This window comes from Pogona vitticeps, chromosome 5 (genome assembly GCF_051106095.1).
Source record: "Pogona vitticeps strain Pit_001003342236 chromosome 5, PviZW2.1, whole genome shotgun sequence".
Classification (NCBI taxonomy): domain Eukaryota; kingdom Metazoa; phylum Chordata; class Lepidosauria; order Squamata; family Agamidae; genus Pogona; species Pogona vitticeps.
The window spans coordinates 195,407,608-195,435,383 of NC_135787.1; the positions used below are offsets into that span (position 1 = coordinate 195,407,608).

The 27,776-nt window shown below is 50.6% G+C and overlaps 1 protein-coding gene across 2 annotated transcripts; it reads left to right on the plus strand.

The window, feature by feature from the left end:
* The first annotated feature begins 723 nt into the window (after positions 1 to 723).
* LOC110070277 (hematopoietic lineage cell-specific protein) lies at positions 724 to 26,943 on the plus strand. 2 transcript variants are annotated; one of them, XM_078376666.1, is made up of 16 exons: positions 724 to 833; positions 5,978 to 6,061; positions 6,405 to 6,478; positions 10,949 to 11,078; positions 11,727 to 11,837; positions 12,486 to 12,540; positions 13,554 to 13,664; positions 14,722 to 14,832; positions 16,386 to 16,496; positions 16,826 to 16,881; positions 17,891 to 17,960; positions 18,315 to 18,463; positions 20,800 to 20,937; positions 21,888 to 22,245; positions 24,014 to 24,085; positions 25,924 to 26,943. In XM_078376666.1, the coding sequence occupies exons 2-16, from the start codon at positions 5,978 to 5,980 to the stop codon at positions 26,058 to 26,060; spliced, it is 1,767 nt and encodes a 588-aa protein (XP_078232792.1). In that variant the 5' UTR covers positions 724 to 833; the 3' UTR covers positions 26,061 to 26,943. The 2 variants fall into 2 exon arrangements, with proteins under 2 accessions (XP_078232792.1, XP_072858488.2); XM_073002387.2 differs by lacking the exon at positions 13,554 to 13,664.
* Positions 26,944 to 27,776: the final 833 nt, after the last annotated feature.

A 27,776-nucleotide genomic window follows, 5' to 3' on the forward strand; every position in this document is an offset into this window, starting at 1 on the left:
TGTTAACCTGGAACGGTGGAGGTGAAAGGTGAGCCTTCCCCAGGAGAAGCTCCTGCAGGCAGAGAGGCCATGGTGCTCAAGAACCGTCTGCCTTGGTGCCACCACCACCACCCCGGCCTCCGGGGAAAGGGGCATGGGGTGGAAGGGGGTTAACGTTAGGACTTTAAACCGGAGGAGGGACGGAAGAAGATGCTCTTCCGGTTCCCACAGGTACCAGCCGACGGCTTCTGGAGAACCTGCCCACCGGTCTCCCCCTGAAGCTTCCTGGCCCCTTGCCCTCTGGGAGACTCGGACTGGCAGAGTTTGGACCTTCCTTGGCTTCCACGCCTCCTAAGGCCGTGGGCATCAAGAGGCATGTCCTACGATGGTTGCTTCCGGCCCTGCGCTCAGTGTGTTTCCCTGTTGCAGCCCGTTGGGATTGCTTGGGTGTGCCCAACAGGGATCATATGGGGTGGTCGCTCTGCATGTGCTCACAGGCACACTTCTTGCTGGTTCCCCTCTTCCACCACTGTGGCTCAACATATCGGCTGGTTCCGTTCGCTCGGTGGCCCTTCCCGTGCCCTGCGGGGGGTCTCCTGGCGGCACCTTCTCAGAGTTTGGATTCGTCTGCATATGCCGACTACAAGGATTTTTTTGGCCTTCCCCCATCTTGCGTGATATTTGGGGTTTTTTTAGATCTGCAAAGTTTCCCTGAGAGACTGGCCTACAGGAAATGAGCAATTTGGGTGAAACAGGAACTTGGGTGAGCTCAGCTTTGCTGCTGAAACCGAGGGTTTGAGTCAGCAGAAGAAGCAGCCGCCGGGCCTGGGGGGAGCAAAGTTTCCCAGCCAAAGGTACAAAATCAGAAGGGGTGAGGGGTGGGGTGTATGCATGGATGGGGTGGCCGGGTGACCTGGTTCACTGGCTACCTCTGGCCGCTGGCTGCCTTCTTGTGTTTGCTTTCCTGGCTACGAGATGGGTGCCCCCCAAGACAGCCCCAGGGGGAGGGTGCTGAGGCCGCTTGCAGGATAACACCTTGACCATTCCCGTGTGCCAACAAGGGCCGTGCTGTGGGGCACGGGGTTTTCAGGTCAGACGAGGGCATGGCACGCTATGGGGACCTGCAGTGCCTCTCTGGGGACATCTGGGGACAACTGGGGAGAAGGCAGCCGTGAAACACCCCCAAGTTGCTGCTCACCAGAAGAACTGTGCCACGGGCCCACCTTGGGCGTGCAAAGTAGGATGTGAACGAAGGGACTGAAACCGCAATAGGAGGCGACTCCCAGCAAAGCAGGGCGGTGGCGGGGGGGGGGAGAGACATCCTGGTTGCCGGAGAGGTTTTCTCCATGGAAGAAACGGGTGATCTCTTCCCCGTTGGAGCTTTTGAAAGGGAAGCCCGGTGCCCGTTTGGCCACAGTGTGGCAGCTGCCGAAACCTGTCCTTCTGGGGCCTGGCCAAGGTGAGGAGCCTTGCCATCCGGCTCTGCCATGATTCGATTCGAAGTTTACCCGTGTGTCTCCTAGTGAGGCCACGGGGATAGGGCAGGGGACACCCTGGCAGCGAAGAGAAGACGAGAGGGCTCCTTTGGCAGGCCAAGCCAAACCGCGCCTTGAACGGCGGAAGCGGACACATCCAAAAGCTTTAAAAAGGAGGAGCGCCCAGCGTGCAAATCGGCTCAGTCAATTTGCAGGAAGCCAGCACACCCCTGGCGGCTTGCAAAGCTAGCTTTGCTAAGATGAGCCCCCTTGAAACGCGATGAGCAGCCAGCCGTCAACGGCTAATGCTCTTCCTGAGGTTTGCGCTGTTCGTTGGCTTCGTGCCCTCATTGGGAAGAGCTGCCGAAGGGCCCTGCGAATCTGGATGGATATCCCCTTGGGGAAGGACCAGTGAACCTGACAGGTCCTGAAATACACGTGCCGGTCACGGGGATTCATCGCGGAGTTTGGGGCTTGTGTATTTACAGGGGCAGGCTTGTCTTTTTGCAATGCTGGGCTTCTGGGCTCCTTTCCAGTTTTAAAACAGCTCCTCGAGGCTGCACTACGTTCTTGTGTTGTGCAGATTGTCAATGGCACGCTGATCAATTTCTCCTCATCCTTGCAATGCCATGGCCGGTTCCCTTTCCTTGCGTTGCTTTCCTGGCCAGATTTGGTGCTGCTGTTGCCGGCGTCGCCTTCTCTCCAAAGTCAGGCAGCCTGTTGACCAGCACACTTGGGTGGGTGAGCCGGGCAGAGGGGGACTTGTCCTTCCACCTGTGAGCATGCCTTGCCTAGAGAAAGCCAGCGTATCAGGGAAAAGACCCCGAGTCTAACTTTCTCATGTACAGGCTTGATTGTATATTCAGTTCATTTGGAGAGTGAGAAACCTTTGGTCTCTCCGCAAAACCTTCTGCTCACCTCCAGGACCCGTAACCCTCATTGGCCCCAAAGAGGCGGCCAGCTTTCGTGGGGATCAAAGGCTGCTTTTCCAGCTCCGGCCAATTCCTTGAGGTCTTTGAAGGTTATGCTTTGCTTTTTTAAAAAAAGCAGGCTTCTAGCGCACTTGGTTGTAACCACATTTCTTACGATTAAGAACCCCAGCAATCCCACCCAGGGAATGATGTCATTCTTGATTTTGAAAGGCGACAATCAATTGACCATCTTCTCAGAAATCCACTAGGGCAAAATTAAAGAGCAAATAAAATTAAAGATGGCATTTAATTCATTGGCCGACATCCTGTTCCACAGGTGTGCAAAGAGTGTGAACATTTAGGGGCAAGTGTCAGCATTTCCAGTGCACGGGGGATCCTGCGATTTGGCTCCGTGCAACCAAGTCACGTCTGGGCCCATTTCTTAACCTAGGGGAACGGACTTCGAAAAGTTAGGCTGTTGGCTTAACCGTGCAATAGGGTTTCAGAACTTCAAATTAATGTAGGAAAAAAGGCACATCATATTTGGGTTGCTACAGTGAAAGAAACAGCAGGAGCACAGAATCACAGAAATCATAGACAAGTGAAGTTGGACGGGGCCTGGGAGGCCATCAAGACCAACCCCCTGCTCAAGGCAGGAATACAAATCATACAAGATCTGCCCAATGATCACCCGCTCCCGAGGTCACTGGCTCCACTAAACTGGTTCCGCAGTTTAAAGAAAAGCTTGGATGCTGTCTAAATAACAATGAAGAGATGGACGGACGGACGGACGGACGGACGGACTTATTTATTTATTTATTTATTTATTTATTTATTTATTTATTTATTTATTTATTTATGCATACATACATACATACATACATACATACATACATACATACATACATACATACATACATACATACATACATACATACATACATACATACCCACCCTGCTCATCTAGACTGAAGTCTACTCTCGGCAGCTAACAATTATGGATAATAGTAAAAACAATATAATAAAATAAAAACAACAGTATTAATATATATTCAGACAGCAACAAATAAATTAGGTGATGACAGGAGGGAAAGCCTGCCTAAAGAGCCAGGTCTTAAGTTTGCTCTTAAAAACACCCAGCGAGGGAGCCCAGACAGATCTCTGTGGGAAGATTGTTCCAAAGGTGAGGGGCCACTGCCGAGAAGGCCCAGTTTCTTGTTTTTTTCTCTCCGGGCCTCCCTTGGCATTTGGCCCCTCAGCCATCTTTCCTGGCTAGAACATGTGGTTCTGGTAGATCTAGGTGGAAGGAGGCGTTCCGCTGGATATAGAGGTCCTAAACCATTTAGGGCTTTATATGTAATCATTAACACCTTGAAATCAATGCAGAAACGAAAGGGCAGCCAATGCAATGCAGCCAGAGTGGGGGAAATATGCTGATATTTTTTTCACCCCAGTGAGAAGTCTGGCTGCCTCATTAGTCGATGGATGGATGGATGGATGGATGGATGGATGGATGGATGGATGGATGGATGGATGGATGGATGGATGGATGGAATAGAATCACAGAATAATTAAATATGACTCTAAGGCCATCAAGTACGACCCCCTGCTCAATGCAGGAATCCAAGTCAAAGCAGATCAGACAAACAGTTCTCCAAGTTTCTCTTGAAGGCCTCCAGCGTTGGAGCGCTCACTACCTATCGAGGTAACGGGTTCTATTGCTGTATTGCTCTAACTAAAGAAGCTCCTTGCATGAGTAGCGAAACGTTTCAACCTAACAAGAAAGAAGTCCATTTGCCATGACTCAACTTCCAGATATACAGCTCTAACACTTAGGAAGTTTTTCCTGATACTGTACTCACTTTTCCTGATAGCCAGCCAGTCAACCCTAGAAACTGTTTTAAGGAGCACCATCCTCGAGGAAGTAAACAGCCTTGGGGACCGTTGTCCAAGCCTCAGATGAAAGCCCCGTCAATTCTACCCAAGACAAAATTGGTCCCATTGATAGGGCAAATGCATGGAGCTCTCTACTCGGAAGTAAGATCCCGTACAGAAGTACAGAGAGGATTGCTGCCTTTACCTGCAACACTTTATGCATTTGATAAACCCATTCAGTTCAGTGGACTTGAGTGAGAAGGTCAGAAGAACTTGCACCGGGTTAGAGCAGAGGCTCATAAAGTCATGCAATCCGTGGGACTTTCGCTCCCACAGTAGGTCTCTGGCGCTAAGCCCAGAAATGTGGTTAAGGTCTGGAGGCCTCTTACCTATTGCATTGATGAAAATAATAGTATCTGTCTCTATTCTACTGTCAATAAATTACATCAGTTTAGCTGGTAAAGCTCAAGGGAGGGGCAACTGGCTTCTAACTGATTAAAAAGTACAAATTCTGACGAAGGCATTAAGCTCCTGCCGTCACTAAGGCTTGGCTTGCAAAGCTCCCGGCTGTCAAGGTCAAAGCAAAATTGCTCCTCGCTTGAGCATTACCAGCTAAACTGATGTATTTTACTGGCAGTGCTATAGATATGCATATTATTTCATCAATACAGTAGAATATATATGATTTCATACTCCTTCTAGAACTCAGTTTCTATTCATTATGAGGCCAAAGCCCTATAAAACGAACAACAACTTTGTTTTTCTTTTCTACATGCTCATTGTTAAACAAACTGCTTAAAATAATATTGCTTGCCCCCTTTTTCAATGTTTTGTATACGCTTCTTCTGTACAATATAATTGTTATTCTCATTTGTGTAACGCAAGTTTCCGCATCTATTTGGGGGCATTTCTTTGTTAATTTATATCATGGGTAAACAGGACTCAAGCGCAACATGCCCTCCGATTTTCAGCCCCGCTGGGCGAGGCTCCACCTCTCTCGCACACAACTCCACCCGTCCGTGTGTGCGTGACTCCCCCCACTGCTGTGCATGCAGGGTTCTGTCCCGACCATGGGCCATGTGAAGATGGATTTCTTTTTAAGCGTGCTGAACCTCCTTGGCCTCAAGGGACGGACCTCATTGGATTCCAGCTAAGGTTGCCGGCTCAGTCGCCACCCCACTCCCTGAGATTCAAAGGCCAAGATCTGAGACTCGGAGGAAATGCCTTCTGATGCCACCGAAGGAGGGCCACCAAAGGCGTGAGAGGAAAGCGAGCACAACAGACACACGCAAAGCCCCTTGTGCTGATCCAGTGCCCCTCAGGAGTTATTCAAGCAGGTGGCCATCATCATCCCCCCCCCGCCCATCCTCGGTGCCCGCCGCTTGCAACTTTGGCCAGCCCTGCTCTGCTCTAGGGCCACGATGGGAGTCGTAGTCCGGCTCTTCCAGAAGACACTGCCCTGGGTCTACCATCGTTCAACAAAAGCTGACCGTCCTTTTATCTCTGGAGGTTACAGAAGGGACCAGATCCTCCTCTGGACTTCCCTCGGGTTTAACTGGTAGTCTGGCAAAAAAAAGGGGAGCCTCTGGGTGTCACAAAAAAACGTGCCGTTTGTGACGTACCCAGGGTGGTACATCGGTGGTCTCTCACGCCTGTCCGTGCTCTGCCTTGGACCGAGCCATGGGAATAACTGGATTCATCTGTTTCCTTGTTTCTCTCTCTCTCTCTCATGCCCAGATGTGGAAGGCTGCTGTTGGCCACAACGTGTCCGTGAAGGTGGAATCCCAGGGAGATGATTGGGATACGGACCCCGATTTTGTGGTGAGTTTCCCGGGATTCTCCCACTGGGATATCCTGGAGGGTCTGCGCCTCATACCATGCCTTAAGTCTGTCCCAACATGACAGGTGTAGCTTCTGCCTCCCCCCCTTAAGATTCGGGAGGTGCTAAAGCATGGTGGTCAAAAAGAAAGACAAAAAGCTAAAGCAACCACAGAAAGTGGCCCAGCGGCATCCTAGGATATGAGGCATTCCTTTGTCCCCGTGGCTGTGCATGACCGAGCAGGCCCTTGAACCCAGGTCTGCAGAGTCCTAGTCTGGCACTACAACCCCTGCCCCATGCAGGCTGGCTCTCTCGTATTAACAAGGACCCTTTCTTTTTCTCCAGAATGATATCTCAGAGAAGGAGCAAAGGTGGGGAGCAAAAACCATCGAGGGCTCCGGCCGTGCCGAACACATCGAGTGAGTGCTATTTCGTTCTCTGTTCCCACTGCCCTCCCGCCTGATAGACAAGGTCTGCCTCTCGGGTCTTGTATTCAAATTTAGCACGAGATATTTGGCTCTCGGGCCACCTGGCTTGCTTGTTCTTTAGGACAGCCCTTAAAGGCACAAGAGATTTAATGCTATAGAAGCCGGTCTGACTTTTGCAATGTCCCTTGGAGACCATTCCAGATGTGTGCTGTTTCTCTGCCTGCTCCTTCTCTATGTGTATTATTAGGTTTCAAGCACAGGGACTGAAAAACAAAACAAAAAGACAAACCAAAACATCCACCTAGTGTTTTCTGAGGTTTTCATCTCGTTGGAATTCCAAAGGACGAAGGATTAGCAGTATTTTTTAGGAATGGGGTGTGTGCCAGAAGAATACTCTTGATTTGGATTCTTTTGGAAGGAGGGCCATCTTTCATTATGGGGTCCTTTTGAGAACTTGGTCTTTCAATAAACAGTAAGGTTCCAAATCTTTCACGGCACTGGACTGAGTTAACCTCTACAGAAGCCCCCAGACGACTCCAAAAAATCAGGGTTACGGCAACAGACAGACGTGCGCTCCAGAAGCGGGCAATGCAACAACAGGGCCTGAGAAACAAATACCATCATTGGACTGATGCAGCAGGTCCTTTCCTCACATCACGTCCTCGTCATCATCATCATTATCAGGAAACAGGACCAATGAGAAAGAGAAGCGTCATCAGATTCGCCAGATCTCATGGTGACCGTTTACCAGATCTATGAGCTTCCAAAGGAGGAAATCTGAATGAATTATGATGGTTTCATTACCCTCTATTTTGGAATCCTGAAACGATCATGTTTCAGAGGCTGTCTATCATAAAGCCACAAAAGAGTCCGGACATGAACGAAAGCGCCTCTTGTGGTTTTCCACCCGTTCTGGTTAACCCAGAAGTTCCTTCCCAAATTAGAGATGTGGCCAGAGATCAGGAGATGCGCCGGTGTTTTTTGAGACTGGTTTACAGTCTTCTGATAGTGATGTGGTTTTGGGGTCAGTATGTATGGGAAAACTTTTAATCTGCTTTTAAACCATGTTGTATCTTGGTGGAGGAGGCTAGCTTGGCTATTAGAATCATGACATTGGATGCTCGGACCTGCTGCTGTCGGGTTATTTTAAATCTATTTTAAATAATTATTGCTTGCTATCTGAAATAGCGCTAGTATGACATGACAGATAGGAAAAAAAGATCAGTCTGCAAGTTTCTGTTGCAGCCCATGGAGAAAGACAGCTCATGGAGACAGAGACAGACAGATAGACAGACAGACAAATGGAGGGGGAGGGAGAAGGAGAGAGGGATCCAGGAGCCAGGCTGGCCAGAGTGAAGATGCACCAGTGAGTGGAAATTTACAATTGATCTGTTTTATATCATACTAGCACTATTTCAGATAGCAGGCAAGAAAAAATAAGATTAAAAATACCCCTACAACAGCAGTGGCAAGTGGCTGTGAGGCAGCCAGATTCAATTTACACTGACAGAAGTGTGCACATTTGCCTAAATGACCAAGAATAAATCAATTGGACATCTGAGTTAAAATAAATGACCCTCTGGTGGAAGGATAAAATAACTCACTTCCAATGTGTCGCACAGTTACTTTTTTTTAATATTGATTCAAAACACACTAAACCTGATTCAAATATTTTCCCCCAATGTAACCATGCTCTGTGTTAATCTTCTATCTCTTGTGCTTCCTGAACCTTCGGATTCTTGACCATCTGCTTCCTCAGTAGGGCCCAACCTCCTTCCTTCCTTCCTTCCTTCCTTCCTTCCTTCCTTCCTTCCTTCCTTTTATCCATATATCTATTTTCCTTCCTTCGTTCTTTCCTTTTATCCATATATCTATTTTCCTTCCTTCCTTTTATCCATATATCTATTTTCTTTCCTTCCTTCCTTCCTTCGTTCTTTCCTTTTATCCATATATCTATTTTCCTTCCTTCCTTCCTTTTATCCATACATCTATTTTCCTTCCTTCCTTCCTTCCTATACCACCCCACATTAGTGCAATGCAGTATTCCTCTGCTTAATAGCTTGGCCTTTTTTTATTCCAGTCCACAAGGGATTCTGTAGAAAGTGGCCAAAATCTGGCCATGTTATTTATTTGTTTGTTTGTTTACATGCCATCTTTCTCCCCATAGAGTGTGAAAGGTAGCTCACAACAGATAAAATTATAAAGCATACTGAGTTTTACAGCTTCTCGGTGGAGGATGCTGCAAGAGACGCACCACGATGAGCGATTGCTCAGTTTCTGCAATTGCTCATCGTGGTGCATGAGGGTTAAAATGGGCAGAGAGGGCCTTATTTTGACATTAATGTGCACCCACGAAAGGATTCAGGATGAACACCACCCCGTGTGAACCCTCTGTTCTTGTAAAGAGACCGTGAGGAGGGCTGTGGACTGGCCCTGAAGCCACCCCCCACCCATGGCGTAGTAGCCCATGCACGGTCCTGCTTTCAGGTGGGAGGAAAGCTGAGCCGAGGCAGTTCCTCTTGCACGTCACGCACGGTGGCGACTGCAGCAGCAGCTTCTGGCAGGAAAAGGAAGTGGTGTCTTCACCCAGCGCCCTTTCCCAAATAAGGGCCTGGGTAGACCAGCCGCGTGCGTGCAAGAAAGCTGAGCTTCTCGGTGCGGCAGGTAGAATGAGCTCCTTTGGACGACGTGCCTTCCGGCCCATTGTGGTTGCCCTCTCTTTCCCTGACGAGGCACCCAGAGGTGAACCCATCATCTGGGCGTCCGGCAGACCAGGAGACCCTCAGCCTTGGCTTCCTGCCTGCCCTGGGGCAGAGCCTCTCTCCTCCCATCTCACCCCCCCCCAAAGAAAGTCTTGCTTCTTCCTTGAGCCTCAAGGGTCTTCTGAGGGACGGCTGGCTCGCTTTACCAACCCTGGCCGGGGTTTGGACGACACCTTCCCCTGAAAGCGCAGCCAGCCATCGGGTCCTCTCTGGCTGAAGAATTCTGCGGGTGGATAGTCAAGGGGGAAAAAAAGGAACTGGTCTAAGCCCAGTTTTTAACTCAGTTCCGCATCCTTGTCATTTATAACCTCGAGTTCCCCATTTCGATCTCCGAGGACGGACTGAAGGCATCCTTGCCTTCTTTCCTTCCTTCCTCCTCCTCCTTCTGGCACCCTTTTGCTGTTTTTGTTTGCTTCTGAAAATGCATGTGTTTTGTTTTCTCTCTCTCTGAAAATAGCAGTTCAGTGACATCATAAGTGTCAGGTCTTTATGCCCCGTTTTTCTTGCTTCCCGCTCTGCTGGTTCTGTTGGTTTCACTTCGGGCGGCTTTGCTTTATCCCTGAAGTTCCTTGAGCTGTGATTGTCGTTCTTCTCTTTCAAGCTTTTGGCAACACCCACAGTCAGGGCTCTTTCCATCCATGCCACCGCCTGCCTCCTCCTTGCTTTTCCCTCACCGCCAGCTTTTATTCCCCTCTGCCTTCCTTGCCTTCTCTCTCTCTCTCTCTCTCTCTCTCTCTCTCTCTCTGGCTTGCTCCTTCTTTCTTCTAACCTGGATTCCTTAACAGCCATCTGAGTCCTAAACTCAACCTCTGTTCTTTGGGCTGCAAAATTTCTTCGCCTGCCATCTAAGCATTGGCAAAGCCGTGTCTCTTCTTATCGGTACAATATGATCTTAAACTCTTCTTTGTTCTCCTCTTCTTATACCTATATTGCTTGTTGTTCTGCGTGATTGGTCCAACCTCAGTAGCTTATAAATAGAAATAAATAAGACAATAAATGGACTTACAAAGGAGTAAATCCTACTAAACACAGTAGGACCTCCCTCCCTCCCTCCCTCCCTTCCTTCCTTCCTTCCTTCCTTCCTTCCTTCCTTCCTTCCTTCCTTCCTTCCTTCCTTCCTTCCTTCCTTCCTTCCTTCCTTCCTTCCTTCCATGTGAACAAGCACACTGTAACAGACAACATGCTTATATTTCAGGCTAGCTCTCCTGCCCCCAAGCTATAGCCTCTCCAGCTAGCATGGCTATGATGGCTGGTGGGTCAAGGGAGTTATAGCACTCCCTCTCCTCCTCAAAAATATTGTCATTTCACACCTCCTGGAGATGCTTCTTAGCACCTAACACAATTCCATCTGGAAATAAATTGCTCCTGCAGACTGAAGAAAAGGGCGGCTTTGTGCTCAATTTTCTGTTGCCGAGTTTTGAATTTTTGCTTAAATTCTTCTAGCTGCAAAGCAGAAGTGTGGGATTCACAGAGCAGAATAGCTTCAAGTTCCCCAGTGTAGTCCACCCCTTTTCTCATTAACTGGCACTTACAGTCTCACTTTGAGACCTTAGTAATTGTAGAAAGAATTTAAAAACATCTTCTTTACTTTGTTGAGGACAAAACAGCAAACCCCATTTCCCGCTTATAGTGTTGCCTGGGGCAAAACCATCCCATAATATCTCCTTTCCCCACCCTTCTCATTGCTTTGCCTCTCCAGTATCCACCAGTTAAGAAGCAAAGTCTCAGAGGAGCATGAAGTTCTCAAGAAGAAGGAGCTGGAGACGGCGCCCAAAGCTTCCTACGGTTATGGGGGCAAGTTTGGAACGGAGAAGGACCGCATGGACAAGGTGCAAAGATGGGGAGGGGGGGCCCCTGCTCCTTGCATGAGAGGCCCAGGGCTGGGATTTCTGGGCAAAGGCTTCTGCAGAGATGCCATAAGGACGGTTGTTCGCTCAGAGTCTGGAGGCTCCTGTTTCCAGCAGTCCCTCTGATACGCTCTGCCTGCGAAGACATTTCGGCCCTAAGCTCCTCCAGCAGTCCATGAAAGTCCCTGCATTTTAACGGCCAAACTATACATGACAGAAAACTCTTGGGTGGAAAAGAGAATTACTTAAGCTGGAGTGCTGGAGCACTCCAATGCAGGAGGACTTCAAGAGAACCCTCTTTGTCAGATCGACTTTCACTTAGATCCCTGCCTTGAGCTGGGGGGGGGGTTTGGACTCGATGGCCCCAAAGACCCCTTCTAGTTCTGGGAGGCTCGGATTCTCTGCTTCTGAGCGCTGATGGTTGACGGTGCTCCCAGCAGGAAATGTTCCCATCTCTTGCCATTGCCAAAGTCACTTGGTGGGTTGTGTCGGGCCACGAAGCAGAGCCCCCCTTCCTTAGGGCCAATTTCTCAGACACAAAGCATGGGTTCGAGCTGGGGCAGGGTGGGGGGGGATCCTTGCTGATTTCCTGGAGATCCTGTTTTGACCTCTGCCTTTCCTGGTTTCCAGAGCGCGCTGGGCCATGAGTACATCGCTGAGGTCGGCATGCACTCTTCCCAGACGGATGCGGCCAAGGGCTTTGGAGGGAGGTATGGCGTGCAGAAGGATCGAGCGGACAAGGTCAGCGCTGCGTCGGGAAAACTCATGTGTTTATCGGTTCTGGGGGGACATAAAAATGTGGAATGTTTCCTCCTTCTCTCTCTGTATATTTCACGTGTTAGCCCTGTTCTTTCATCCTTGACGTCAATGGGTAAAATGTGTCTGTTCCCGTTGGCCATCACGAATCATATTCATCATTAGAAAATGTAATAAAAACAACTGGAAGCAAAAAAAAAAAAAACACAGCTGGGAAAAGAGGAGATTTGCCAGGCTTAATATGTGCAACGGCTCTAGGAACGAGTTCATTGCTTTCATTTTCTTGGACACACGCTTGGCAGATCTGCCTTTTAGAACCCCCGTTTCCAAGAACCCTCCGTTCTGGATTTCAGACTAGCGCCCACATGGTTCTTAGGAAAGGCTGCTCTGTGGTGGACTCGATGGCCGACCCCTTGCTGTGTGGCTGCCCCCCCAAATGGCTAGTTTGCTCTCCTTTCCTCCCCTGCCTACTAGCCTCCCTGTTTTGCCTCGGTCGTCTGTGCTCGGTGTTTAGACTGTAAGTTCCTAGGGGGCAGGGGACTGTCTCCTTTTCTCTTCCTTGCGTCCTCCTACCTTGGACTGTTATCAAGGATGCTGGTCCTGATTTTTTATGTCCCTTTTCCTTCCCTACAGTCAGCCCTTGGGTTTGACTACAAGGGAGAGGTGGAAAAGCACGCTTCACAGAAAGGTAAGTGGCCGGATCCCCACCGCCGATGGCCGCCCCTCCTCTGGGGTGCCTCGACTCGCCAGTCCCCACAGCAGCTGCCTTGCAGTGGCCCCCTCAGTGGCCTCCTCCCAGATACTGCCCCAAGGCGGATCTCATCAAGAGATTGGAAGCCACGAGGGTCTGGCCCCACTGCTGTTTGGGTGGGAGACACACACACACACCCCGCTCTGGGGTGAGGAAGGAGAGGATCTTCGTTCACCTTGGAGACCCCTGGCCTGCTCTGCGGGTGACGCTCTGGAGGGCTAGAGGTGCCAGTCAGAGCAGACTACAACGAAGCAGGTGGAACCAGGGTCTCTGCGCCCTCCTCAGTCTCCAGCATGGGCTTCGTGGTCTCCGGCAAAGGACGATCCCGTGGAGCGCATGGCCACAGCATCCAACAGGGTGATCCCTGGGGAGGGAACAACGAAGGATGAAGAGCAGAGAGAGGCTGTGTGCCAGGAGTTGTCTGGATCAAGGATGGGCGTTGTGTTGCATGAGTTGGGCGTGTCTGTGTGTGTGTGTGTGTGGGGGGAGAGATGGAGTATGAGCTGCTGAGAGAAGGGCTTAGGAGATGGGAGACCCATAAGTTTGGAGCCCTGGGAGGGTGGCCTTATGTGATTCTCACCGACCCCTGCTGTGTTGTGCAGGCTCTACCTCCGAGCAAGAACACGCCTGGATGTAGAGTCTCCCAGCAAGCGAGGGTTTCTCCTTGGCAGACCTGACACTCTCCGATGGTGGGGAGGGGCAGGGTTCGCCACCCCCTTCCGGCGTGTGCAGATAACCACCAAGGTGGAGGAGAGCATGGGATGGAGGGGTGTGTCTGGGCAGGGCGATCCCACCCTCGAGGGAGCCCCGTGCGCTTTGCGCTCTCTCCTCTACCAGCCACGTCTGCCCCACCTGGAGGCCCAGTTTTAGGAATGGAACAGCCCGTTAATTTGTAACCCAAATGTATAAGTATGTCCCGTGCGAAATGTGCCTCACTTTTCTGTCGGCAGACTATGCCGTTGGCTTTGGAGGGAAGTTTGGAGTGCAGAAGGAGCGCCAGGACAAATCGGCCTTGGGCTGGGCCCACAAGGAGGAAGTGAAGCCCCACGAGTCTCAGACAGGTAGTCCACTGCCCGTCGGTTAGGGAGTGAACAGATCTGGGACGGGGCAGGTGAAGGAAGCGCCACGGCTAAGCCTGCGGGGAGAGAAGTCCTGGAAGGCGTTGCAGGAGCAGGCTGGCAACGAGGCTGACCAATAGGGCTTCCGAAGACAGTTGATCCAAAATATCCGTGGGGAATTGGTTTCAAACCCCCCCCCCCCAATCTTGGATGCTGGAAAACATGAAAGTAGTGAATGCTATATTGTGTTGTTTCTGGCTCCTTCCAGTGACTAGGTTTGGTTAATATACTGTACCAAGGAAATACACATCAATACAATAAGACCCCTGTATCCATAGGGGGTTGGCTCCAAGCCCTCTCGTGGGTGCTGAAAAGAACAGATAATAGTGAATGCTTTATATACAGTGGGGTCTTGACTTGAGAACTTAATCCGTATTGGAAGTCAAAAAGTCTGTAGGTCAAGTCTCCATTGACCTACAGTGCATCGAAAACCGATTAATCCCGTAACAGGCCGTTTTTGTTCCATTTTGTTTTTTTTCTGGTCTGTTAGTCTATTCTCAGGCTGCAAGTCAAACCTAAATTTTGTGACCAGAGAAGTCTGTAACTCAAAAAGTCTGTAAGTCAAGCCGTCTGTAAGTCAAGGGTCCACTGTAGCACGGTAAAAGAAAACAATCCAGAAAAAAGTGTTCTCACTATGTGTTCACCAGAACTGGCCACTAGAGGGAGCCAGAGACCGTGCTATGTATTCTCCAACAACAAGAATACATACATGGTCTCTGGTTCCCTCTAGTGGCCATTTCCAGTAAATACATCATGGAAATATGTATTTCTAATTTTTTTCTTTTAATATTTTTAATATTCTGAGACCATGGAGAAGTGAAACTATGGATAATGCTCTTGTGGGTACAGGGGTCCTACCACACATATTCCTGTGGGGTTTTTTATTTAATATTTTCAGGCAGCAGTTAAGTGAATCCGCGGATGCTCCAGTTTGTGAGCAGTATGTTAATTAATAATGCAAATGTTCTGTGCAATATTTGCTGCATTTTTATATTGTCAGACTATGCCATTGGCTTTGGAGGGAAGTTTGGAGTGCAGAAGGACCGCCAGGACAAATCGGCCTTGGGCTGGGCCCACAAGGAGGAGGTGAAGCCCCACGAGTCTCAGACAGGTGGGTGGCCGTCCACGGCTCTCCGGTGGGCAGGAGGATATGGGTCAGAGTTGAGTCTGTGGAAGACACCCTCGTGTGTAGAAACCCATCCCCATCGTGGCCTTTGGTTTTGGTCCAGGACTCAGGAGCAGAACGCCCGCCTTGTGACAAGGAGATCCCAGGTCCCATTTCCCCTCATTTCTGCTTAAAAACATCTCAGGACATTGTCTGGGGGGATCCTGAGAACAGAGATGGGGGGCACTCTTGATATATACAGACGTCATGAGGTGTTTTCTGTTGTCCCTTAGCGACCTGCAAATGTTGTTGTTTAGTCGTTAAGTCATCCGTCCGACTCTCCGTGACCCCTTTATGGACCAGAACACGCCAGGCCCTCCTGTCTTCCACTGCTTCCCGGAGTTGGGTCCAATTCATGTTGACCTGGAAATAGATGCAGCTAAATTCAGGAGCAGCGGGGCAACGTAGGGAGACCACGTTTAAAATAAACAATATGCTAGTTTCAAGTAGCCTTTTCTCAGCTCAGTTGGCTGCCTCAAACCACGAGTGTGAAGCAGCCCGTTGTGGGTCTCGGGAGGCCACCGCGGACACATGGAATGTGGCCACCCCTGTGCCAGCCAGGGCCTAGTCCACACCCCAGGGGAATAGCCCAGCAGGCCGGCTCAATGTCAGGCACCTTCTGGGGTTCTTTGCTTCCTCCGGTTGTATTTCTCAGACTCGTGTGCCAGCTGCATTTGTCTTAGACTTGTAGGATGCGAGAAACAAGGAGTCAGAAGGGGGCCCTCGAAGGCCATCCAGTCCAACCCCCTGCTCAAGGCAAGGATCCAGATCCAAGCAGATCTGCCATGGGGTTGTCCAATGTTCTCTTGAAGCCCTCCAGCGTTGGAGGGCTCACTGCTTCCCCTCAAGTGCTCCCTTGTCTTCTGGCTTTCTCCATCCAGTTTAGGGCCACATCCAGGACATCCCCTCAAGACAGGGATCCTGTAAGGCTACTCACGTGCTTTGCCTGGGGGGGACGGGACAGCATAGGAACGTGGCATCGGCTGTGATTATAGCTGGCTTCTGGGCTTGCTCCTTCCCTGTAGCCTCCGCTGGCTGTGATATTTGCCACTCCTGATCAGATCAAGGTGGCACTTGTCGCACATGGGCCCATCTCTCTGTGCCCTGCCCCCCCCTTTGCAAGCGGCACCAGCCTCTCTCCCAGCTGCCAAGTCATTCATGGGTAGTTTGAAAGAGGGTTTTTTCTTTGTTTTTTGGAAACAAGGTGTGTGGGGGAGTTCATATGCCATCTTTTAGGCAGCACGGCCTCCCCAAGACATCTTGCTTCCCACTAACAGGGGATTACTCGCTGTGCATGGGTTTGCAGTTTTCCCAAAAGACTGGCCGTGTGGAGGGGCTGTTCACGCAGAGGTCCCCGACACAAATGATCCCCCAGGCTTGCATGCCAGGAACGGCTGGTGGGCTGCCCGCTTCTCCCCCTCTGGGAAGCTGGTGCCTAGCCAAATCGTGACTGTGTGGAGGACTGTGTGTTCCTTCCTTCCATGTCTTCTCGGCTGCAGACTATGCCGTTGGTTTCGGTGGGAAGTTTGGAGTGCAGAAGGACCGCCAGGACAAATCGGCCTTGGGCTGGGCCCACAAGGAGGAGGTGAAGCCCCACGAGTCCCAGACAGGTGGGTGGCTGTCCATGGATCTCTGGTGGGCAGGAGGACATGGGTGGCTTCCATCGTGGCCGCTGACTCGGGTGGCCTGCTGGGTCCGAGCTGTTCCAGGCTCCTTCTAGGGTGAGGCCGTGGCAAGTTTCATGGAGTCACTGGCCCTTCGGATGGGGGCCCTGAACCCTCCCATGGCAAAGGTCCTCCCCTGGCCAGGTGCACCGGGGAGGGTCCCATTAAGGGGCAGTGAGTCCAGCCTCAGGTGGCCTTGCCAGGAGAGGCCTCCAGAAAGTGGCCACGCTGGAATGTCTTGAGTGCCATCCTTTTTTGCTCCCCTCCCTTTGCAGACTATGCCAAGGGCTTCGGAGGTCACTACGGGGTCCAGAGGGACAGGGTGGACAAGGTAAGCCTTGACGGGAGCAGAGACCCTGGAGAAAGGCCCTGCTGAGGGACCTCCCCAAAGGACCTCCCTTTTCTTCTTGTTCCATCAGAAACGGCCACCCTTTTAGTTTTGTCCTTCTGGAACTGCCTTGCGGTCAAGAGGCCGCGCTTCCAGCAAATACGTTTTAACAGTAACTGATCGGACTTTAGGGAGAGTCCCTGAACTCGAAGAGAGGGAGGACCGGCCGAGGCGCACATTGCACGGGTGGTGAACCCCTTTTGGCTTTAGACTGACCCCCTTGCCACCCTTGCCCCATTGGCATTCTGCCTCTCTTCGCCAGACCTCCAGGCGTTTCCGAGCTGGTCTTCCAAAAAGAAGAACCCATCAGCCCTCCGACGGGCAGCTGAAACAGATCCGAGTCCAAAATCAGGAATGGCTCCCAATGACCCTCCTAGGGCACCTCTCAAACCTTACAAAACCTCTTGGGGGGGGGGGTTTGAGGCCGTTGGATCACGACCTCCGTGGCCTAAATCAGGGGTCCCCCCCAAACGCGGGTCACCCCGGGAATCCTTGGACTGCAACTCCCAGAAACCCAGGAGGGCACAGCTGGTGGTGAAAAGGCTTCTGGGAACTGCCGTCCAAGAACACCCAAAGGGGCCCAAGGTTGAGCATGACCGGACGGAATGCAGTGGTGACCCCAAGGAATTCATGGACTGCTGAATCATAAAGTGTCCGTCCCCCCGGTTCAAATCCCTTTAACTGAATGGGTTTGGCCTAGTTGGGGCTCACAATGCGAGGGAGGTCCAGCCTTCTTTCATTGTCTCGTCAAGGCCTAATTAGTCCATATTCATGGGGCTTGCTCATGTCCTCCTGGGACCCCGTCTGCTCCAGGTGGGAAGAGCAGAGAGGGAAGAAGTGACACGAGTGAGGGCTCTTGTGTGTGTGTGTGTGTGTGTGGGTCCCAGTGTGGAGGCCGCCGTGGCGTCCCCCAGCGGAGGAGCTGAGTCTCCGGTGGGCCTTCTCTTTGCAGAGCGCGACGGGTTTCGATGACATGGAAGCCCCAACGTCTTCGTACGAGAAGACGAAGCCTGTGGAGGCTGGTAGGTCTTTCTTTCTCCAGCTCAGCCTAGCAAGGGTGGCGAAAAGATGCACCATACAGGAGAGAGAGAGGGGGGGGAAGGGAACGCCCCTTAATGTGACCGTGCCCCCCCCCAAAGGGTTCTTGAGCAGTGTTATGAACCTGGTGGTGGTGGTGGACGTGGTGGGGGAATCTGGGGTTTCGTCGTCCAAAAAAGAAGAGCATGTTTCCCTAGCCTGCCTTCTGTCCTTCTAAGCCACCTTTTTGGTCCAGAAGTGGGTTCAGTAGAGCTCTCGTGGCACCTGCCACCAAGCCTTCCCCTCTCCGTCTTTCCCAACCTCTGTGGTCAACGCCACCTCCCCATCCTTGTGAACAGCTTCCAGTGGGGCCGGCAGCCTCAGGCAGCGGTTTGAGAACATGGCCAAGTCGGCCGAGGAGGACAACCGGAGGCGGGCCGAGGAAGAGCGAGGGCGACGCCAAGCCCGGGACCAGCGAGAGCGCCAGGCGGCCCGGGAGCAGCAGAAGGTGAGGGTCCCAATCCTGTGGGTCTTCTGGGGCTGATCTCCGGTTGCGTGGCTTTCTGGGCCTTGAGGATTTTCTACCTTACGAGCAGCTCCTCCTTCGGAGGCTGTTTGCCCCAACGCAGCCCTCACCTGCAGCCGGGACCACTTAGGGACCATCGATGGTACTTTCGTTCATTACATGGCACACAAGACCAGACTTGGGGGGGGGGGAAGTGACTTTCTTGTATGGCAGGGTCTTTTTTGAGGGGTGGGGAGGTGAGGGATGGTCCTTGTCCTTAAAAACAGCCTTTCCCTGAGGTTCTTCTTCCGGGCTGTACAACCAGCTGGCCCCCCCACCTCTCTGCAGAGTCTTCCCGTGAGACGCCGGGGGGACGTTTAGGGTGGAACGTCTGGTCCAGGTTCTTGGTCAGAACATTTACAAGCAACCCCCCCCCCAGGCCTTGGACCAAACGGGAGAGCTCCTTCCATGCGCCGGTTACACTGACTCCATGAAATGAGAGCTCTCTCGGCCGCCGGGTTGCAGAATCCGGCTGCGGAGCTCCAAACCTTTGTTGTGCCTTCTCGGCGAGGAGCCCGTCAAGATGACCCAGAGCAAGCATGGCTTGTGGGGATGATGGGTTCTGCCCCCCCGGGGAAGCTGCTCATGGGCCCCCGAGGGTCTCCAGAAAGAGGGCGCGCTTCCTAGAAAAAGTTGTGGAGTTTGTGATGCCCACATTGAGGAACAGCTGGAGAGCTCAGGGGTTGAGGTCTCTGGCTGGGGAGCCAGAGGGGTTGGGAGTTCGATTCCCTTAATGGGCCTCTTGGACAGGGGCTGGAAGGGAAGGATCCACAGGGCCCCTTCCAGCTCTGCAGTTCTAAGATGATGATGATGATGATGATAATCACAACAATGATGTACAGCTCAATGATTTAGGTCTCTGGCTGCGGAGACGGAGGTTGGGAGTTCGATCCCCCCACTTGGTGCCTCCTTGACAGGGGCTGGACTGGATGATCTCAAAGGATCCCTTCCAGCTCTGCAGGTCTAAGATGAGGATGAGGACTGTAGGATTTGCATACTTTGGAAAAAATATGCAAATCCTAGAATCATCATCATGGTCTGCTGTGAGAACAGGCTGGTTTGCGTCTTCTGCCAGCGATCAGATGGATGGATGGATGGATGGATGGATGGATGGATGGATGGATGGATGGATGGATGGATGGATGGATGGATGGATGGATAGATAGATAGATAGATAGATAGATAAATAAATAAATAAATAAATAAATAAATAAATAAAGAAAGAAAGAAAGAAAGAAAGAAAGAAGGAAGGAAGGAAGGAAGGAAGGAAGGAAGGAAGGAAGGAAGGAAGGAAAGAAAGCAAGAAAGAAAGAATGAATGAAAGAAAGAAAGAAAGACGGAAAATAGAAAGAAAGAAGGAAAGAAAGAAAGAAAGAAAGAAAGAAAGAAAGCCTGTGCCCAAAGCATTCCTAGCCACGTTTTTCTGGGTCCCTGTCAGGGGTCACTCCTTTTTAAGGTCATTTAATAAGCAGAAATAGGGTCAGAACCCTGAAGGTAGTTTTTCAGCTCCTGTCACGTAGAGAGGAAGAGAACTGTTACAAGGACCAGTGCAAAGAAATAGAGGAGAACAACAAGAGGGGAAAAAAAGAAGAGATCTTATCCAGAAGTTTCAAGAACTCAAAGGGAAATTTAAGTCTACCTTAGGGGTGCAGAACAACCAGCGGGGGGGGGGGGGGGGGGGACACATGGTCTGACTAGGAAAAAATGAAGAGAAGGTGGAAACAGCATGCTGAAGATCTGTACTGAAGGGATCAAAGGATGACAGACTCCTTTGAAGAGGAACCCTAGGATGAAGAACCTGCAGTTCTAGAAAGTGAAGTGAAAGCTGCTCTGAAAGCAACAGGAAGAAATACAGAGCAGAAACTAGGAAGGAAAATGGAGGAGAAAAGGAGGAGCAGAGGGAGGAGACAACAGTGGTTTTCATAAACCAGTTACGGCAACCTTGATGAGCTGTGCTTTTCAGAGAAAATTTAAAAATTTGAAAGGCTGCATCCTGGAAGTGGGAAGAAACAGGTGGGCCAAGGAAGGGGACTAACTTTTTTTTCTTTACAGCTTTCCTTGGCTGTAAAGGACGACACGGCATACCAGCTCTCTCGTGGGCCTTAAGTGACCCCATTTTGCCCCAGCCCACTCTGAGTGAGCCCGCTCTGTAGCCAGTCCCTGTGTACGGGATTCTGCGGTTAGTTGTGCAGCCGTTTCGGAGGTAACGGGACAGTTGGCCTAACAGAAGCCATCCCCAAGCACGGAATGACCAACTGCTGTCTTTTTTTTTAAAAAAGGAAAAGGACGAGAAACAGCCTAAAGAGACACGTCAAAATGAAGACACAGCGAAGGAAGATTCGACTTGCAAACTCCCACTGGCGCCCGTCGTGGTTCACCCAGAAGCCAGGTTGCCCTCGGCGCTCCCAGTTCACCAGGTAAGAGGAAAGGTGGTCTTACTGCCCAAGCAGTACTTAAGCTGATGGAAACAATTTTCTTTGCCACCAGTGGATACCCCCCCCTCACGTGAAGAACCCTAGTAAGGGCACCAAGGATGCTTCCTGGGGGCTCCCCGGTCACGGGCCAGGTCACGATTGGCAGCCAGCTCCCATCCTGCGGTTGGGCAAAGCGGGCCCTGTCTTGCACGATGCTCACGGATGCCCCCAAGAGAGGTGTTCGTCTTCCGAGATCCACGTTCACACCATCAGTAGGGTCACCCTGAAGTAGCATGAAAGCGGGAGGTGGAAAGAGGCGAACCAACACAGATGCCGAAATCTTTGAGTGCCTTTTCTCTACCTTGTATTATTCACTTGCAGTTTCCAATTTTTATTTATTTATTTGGTTGTTTTAAAATGTTCTGCTTGTCCTCACCCTCCGTGTACAGTGGAGCCCCTGTATCCGTGAGGGGAGAGTTCCAAGCCCTTCCGGCGGATGCTGAAAAATGTGGATTATTGGAAACACGATGTATTCTAATAGTGAATGGTCTCTGGCTCCCCCTATTGGCCAATTCTGGTAACGACATAGTGGATGCACGTTTCTCTCTAAGGAACTTTACAGTATATGTAGCAGCCAGTTCTGGTAACTTCATCTTTAGAAATATATGTTATGAGGGTTTTTCTCTTAAAATGTTAATATTTTTAAACTGTGAATCAGTGGATAATGATCCCTTGGATAAGGGGTGACTTGCTGTTCTTGTTTTTTCCACTCACCCTCTCTCTCTCTCTCTCTCTCTCTCTCTCTCTCTCTCTCTCTCTCTCTCTCTCTCACACACACACACACACACACACACACACACACACACACACACACACACACACACACACACACACACAGAGCAAAGACCAAGGGACAATAACCACTGTGCTTCTTATGTCTCTCTGATGTCCAGGGAGGGGCTGAAGAGGAAGATGAGCCCCCTCCCGTCCTCCCCCCACGAAGCCTGGACCTGGATGAGATTCCTCGAGGGTTGCCAGCCCCTCCGCCTGCCCACCAGCCCCTCTACGTGGAAGCCACTGATGACGGGGGGGATTACGAGGACGTGGCTGAGCCTTTCGGCCGCCCAGTGCCCCCACCCTTCCAAGAGGAGGACGAGGAGGACGGTGGGGCAGAGTATGAAGAGATGCCGCCTCACTTTGGCCATTCGGAAACCATAGACAACGAGGATGACGACGCTGACGGGGGCCAGGACTATGAGGAGATCCCGGACAGGGCGCCGGGCAGCTACGGCGCAGGACCGGCCTCTTCAGGTGAGGGAAAGGAGGGGCTGCGGTGGGTCAGGGGGCTCCTGTCCTACCCGCCTTGAGGTACTAAGAGGCACTAGGAACCCTTATCTTCGTTTTGCAACAACCGGTGTCATTAGCACATAGGATGCTTGATGCGCGAAGGAGGCTCACGCCTTAAAGAGTTCCGTTCCCTTGTCCCAAGTCAGGTCCCAAGGATGAGCCTCTTGTGGGGAGAGGGAGTTCCTTAAGGGCTCCGACAGGGTCAGATTTTCACAGCAGGAGCTGCTTTTCTTCCACACGTCACAAGTGGGCTTGCTTTGCTTTGTGGGTCGGTCGTTGGAAGGTCAACACAGGCCTTTCCCCGATATCCCAGCCACAAACAATTGGCTTGAATCGTGTCTCTGCAACACAAGTGGACACGGTGGGTCACCTGTAAGGTCCCACTCTGGCCCGTGAGCTCTCTCAGAGAATCCACCGTTCGCCTGAAGTTTGAACGGAGTGGCTGAAGTGGAAGGACCCCAGAGGAAGGGCCCTTTCTTCCTGAGGAACGAGGGCTGGGAGTCGCCTGGCTTCCCGTAGACGAGAGCCTGCCTTGGGGTGGCATGGGGCGAAAGGTTCCCCCTGAACCGTGGGATGCTCTGACAGGAACGTCGGGGCAAAGCAAATAGGGTGCCCTTCTTTTACCCCACAGTGGGTGGTCAATGGGGGCGGGGGTGGTGGAAAGAACCCCCTCCCAGGAAGACGGAACACGTAGAGCTAATCGGCCTATTTCTTTCTTTTTAAGCTTTAAGTTGCTGGTTACGGACTATAAAGAGTGCTACCGTGGGGCTTAATTTTGTTGTTGTTAAAGAAAAGTTCAACTTTTAAAAAAGCATTTTTTTATATTTAAAAGGCTCCCTTCTGCCCTCTGGTGGAGATATATAAAAGGCACCCTCAAAACATAGCAAAATTGCATATACAGTGGTGCCTCGCATAGCGAGGTTAATCCGTTCCGGATTAACCCTCGCTATGTGAAAACATCGCTGAACGGGACGGGGAAAGCCATTGGAACGCATTAAACTTAGTTTAATGCGTTCCAATAGGCTCCAAAACTCACCGTTCAGCGAAGTTTTCCTATAGCCGGCAGCCATTTTCGCGCCCTCGGTAAGTGAGGGGAGGGCGTGAAAACGTTGCGCGCAGCCATTTCGGGGCTTCCGGTGGCCATTTTGGAGCCGCCGAACAGCTGATCTGTGGCTTTGTTTTGCGAAGATCGCTTACCGATCTTCGCAAAGCGATTTTCGACCATAGGGGCCATCGGTATGCGATCGCATTTGCGATCGCTAGAACGTCCTTGCTATGTGGATTCGTCGTTCTACGGTGCGCTCGTTAAGCGAGGCACCACTGTATATCTATATATCTATACATATATATCTATATATCTATATCTATCTATATGTATATCTATATAGATATATGCAATTTTGCTATGTTTTGAGGGTGCCCCGGCATTCTGGGCCCCCATGACCCCATTTAAAAATGACATAGGTACTGTATATCATTTTTGAAATGGGGACATGGGGGATCAGAAGTGTTGGAGCACCCTCAAAACATAGCAAAATTGCACCATGGAAGATGGCAGGAGATTTTCCTGTGTAAAGAAATGTTTCTTTCTAAAGTGGTGAGTGAAAGGGGCTCCAAAAGGGCAATTGGGCTGGGGGCACACGTTGTCCAGCCCTGTTTCCATCCATCTGCAACGGTGGTCCACCCACGAGGACCGTAATCATCCATGCCACCTCCTTGGCTTCTTTTGCAGGCGCTGAAGGTCCTCTGTATGAAGTGAGCGGAGGCACGCTGTCTGCCGTGGCCCTTTATGACTATCAGGGAGGTAAGCTGGTCGTGTCGGTCTGGAGGAAGGTGTGAACACGGAGTGAGGGGAGCCACTCTTCTGAAACTCCCTGGGGTTGAGAATTTGTTAACCTTTTCTGGAGTTAGGAAATATATAGTTGCAATGACACCACAACATGGAGAGAGTAAAATTCAATATAGTCTATTTACAAATATCCAGAGAGCATAGATTTCAGATCTCTGCAAGCGGGACCTGAAGGCCTTAGGAATGGATTTTCTCAAAAGATGGGAAACCTGGACCTCTGAGCGTTCAGCCTGGAGGCAGGCGGTGGATCACGGCCTCTCCCAATTTGAAGAGACCCTCGTCCAGCAGGCCGAGGCCAAGAGGCAGTCCAGAAAACAGCCGATTCAGGTAGCCAAATTCAGCTGCTCGTCCCAGGTACAGCGAGACCCACGGAGTCAGCTGGGCTTAGCTAAGAGTGTGCATGCTCAGGTGTCTAACTTAGGAAAAGCCCCGTTTCCCCCAAAAACTGGGGCCCATGGTGGTTTATAATACCATTAAAAACTTAATTCGAATTCTGGTGCTGGAGGAGTCTCTTGAGAGTCCCCTGGACTGCAAGGAGAACAAACCTATCAATTCTAAAGGAAATCAACCTGAGTGCTCACTGGAAGGACAGATCCTGAAGCTGAGGCTCCAATACTTTGGCCATCTCATGAGAAGAGAAGACTCCCTGGAAAAGACCCTGATGTTGGGAAAGTGTGAAGGCAAGAGGAGGAGGGGACGACAGAGGATGAGATGGATGGACAGGGTCACTGAAGCTGCCAACATGAATTTGACCAAACTCCGGGAGGCAGTGAGTGGAAGACAGGAGGGCCTGGTGTGCTCTGGTCCATGGGGGTCACGAAGAGTCGGACACGACTGAACGATTAAACAACAAGAAAAATAATAATAGAAAATTAAAATACCATAAAGCTGCAAATGTTGATTAGTGATTTGATTCATCATGTTATCAAAGTACAATCCAAGTTAAAAGACTTTAAATGCATTCAAATGAAAATACAAATATTAATTGGCCTTAAAACAAAGAAAGCCAGAATTTCCGCTAAGCTCCTGTGAGGTGAGGCTCTTACTTCCCAACAGTCTCTCTCAAAATAAAAGTGTGCTGCTTCCATACCGCCCCATAGTGTTTAAAGTACTCTCTGTACAGTTTAAAACTGAGCCGTGCAGGCTGCACATTTCTTCTCCCCCTCATGCAAGTTGGGTCCTCAGTTTATTGACCTTGGAAGGGTGGAAGGCCGAGTGAACCTGGGGTTGAACCTGGATTGTGAGGAGAGTCTTGGCTGCAGTACTGCAGTTTATCCACTCCGCCACAAAAATAAAATAGGCTTTGTCTGCTGCCAGAAGGACCACAAGAATGGGAACAAGCTCGATATCTCTTGGCAAGGAGTTCCACGGTCTGGGAGTGGCCCCAAAGAAGGCCCTTGTTTGAGTCCACACCCCCAACAGGTGGCTGCAGGGCCCTAAGCGTGGCTCTCCCTGCAGATCTCAAAGCCCAGCTGGGAGGATAGTATGGGAGATAGTTTTGGCCCACTTGGTGTAGGCCTTTATAGGTCATAAATGGTGTTGGGAAACCTACCATTCAGCCCTGGATCGAGTGGGTCCAAATGGATTTAGGCCCATAGGCGTGATTGCATTTTAACGTTGCAACTTCCTGTGTTTGAGTCCTCTGGGTTCTTTCCCACCTTGTTATGAACCGCCTGGGCTCCTTGGATTCGGAGAAAGGAGGGACACCAACGAAAACCACCGGGAGCCGAGAAATCGGCCGTGGGGCTGCCGACTGATGCTTTCTGCCTTTTCCCTTCCCTCTGTCTTTGCAGAAGGAGACGACGAGATTTCCTTCTACCCCGGAGACACCATCACGGGCATTGAGCGCGTGGACGAGGGCTGGTGGCGTGGGCACTGCCACGGGAAGGAGGGCCTCTTCCCAGCCAACTACGTGGAGCTCCTGCCGTGAGGGCTCCCCAGGCCACGCATCGTCCCTAACCTGCCCACCTGTTGCTTTCCGCCCCTCCCTCTGCACCAAGAGGCTGGGGGGGGGCAGGGGAATCAGATAAAGCCCTGGCGTCCCCGGACCCCTCCTGCCTCTCTCATGACCTGCTTTGCCCTTCCAGGGGGCTTACGGTGGCCTGGGAGGGGGTGTCAGGTGATGCTCTAAACTCTCGTTCATCTGTTTTTAGTTTTGATCCTATACCTTTGCGGGTGCCGTGGCTGCTAACCAATTTAGTTCTCCTCTATGGGTCCTGCCTTAAAGGAAATGCACATTTCCTGCTGTGGCAACCTTTCCCCTCCAGAGACGCAGTCACTTCAAAGCCCCACTCCCGGAGAATTAGACTTGCAAATGAAACCGGCGCCACAGAACCAAAGCATTTGCCACTTGCGGGGCAAGGCAAGCTGGCGCTAGAACATCTGACCTCTTAAGACGGCTCTCCTTTCAATAACATGCTCCTAGTTATCGTCTTGTTTGGGCCTTGGTCTCTTAGCCATTTCACGGCACGAAGGATGATACCTTTGAATGGAAACTTTGCAATGTTGAGGGTGGGGAGCCCGAGACAATGGCTTGAACGGGTGATGGAGGGAGATGCTCACATCCCTCACTCGGTGCGACTCCACGCATTAGGGAAGGAGCCGTTACCTGCTCTTTGTATTGTGCATACCCTGTTTCAACATGCAAAATGTTACTTTTTTTAAAAAAAATCTACATTTTTTGTCTATGTTTTGCTCCATAGAATGTGCTAGTAGTTTTAAGAATAAATGAAAAATCATAGTCGGTTCATGTAAAAGGATAAATCATCAATGAAACAAAAACCTCTGCATCAATAAATGATATTATCAAGCAATCTATATGTATTGCGGATGTTGCATCTGCTAATGACCTCAGTTTATAGGAATCTCCGGAGATCCATCAGAGATTTCCCAAGAAGATTTTGTACTCTCCAGAAGAACCCTACTGAGTTTTGGGAGACCTACTCGGGTTATTATCTTGAAGATGAAAAATGAACCCTTGTGGCTCACGCCTTTCTTTCTTTCTTTCTTTCTTTCTTTCTTTCTTTCTTTCTTTCTTTCTTTCTTTCTTTCTTTCTTTCTTTCTTTCTTTCTTTCTTTCTTTCTTTCTTTCTTTCTTTCTTTCTTTCTTCCTTTCTTTCTTTCTTTTTCTTGCTTCCTTCCTTGTTTGCTCACTTGCTTGCTTGTTTGTTTGCTTGTTTCACTTAAATCCTGCCCAGCTTATGGAACCACTAATCTAGGCCATCATTACAATATTGCATAAACTTGAACCCCCTTCCCACTCTTCCTCAAACATAATATATAAAAATAATCCCAACCAGGTAAAATCGGATAGTGGGGGCCACTACCGAGAAGGGTTGTGTTCTAGTTGAGGCCTTCCTTGCCTCCCTTAGGCATGGCCACCTCCAGCAGTGAGGCCAAGGAAGATCATGTGGAACGGGCAGCATTTCTCTAGGAGAGATGCTCTGACAGGTAGCGAGGTACTAAACCATTAAGTGGTTTGCATGTTAAAACTAACACTTTGAACCTGGCCCAGGACACAACACGTAGCCAGTGCAGGAGAGCCAGGACTGGGGATATATAGTGCAATACCCTTTTCTAGAGGATTAGTATCTGCTAATTCACTTGTATTAACAATATAAAAAGAAAAATCCTAGGTACCGTATTT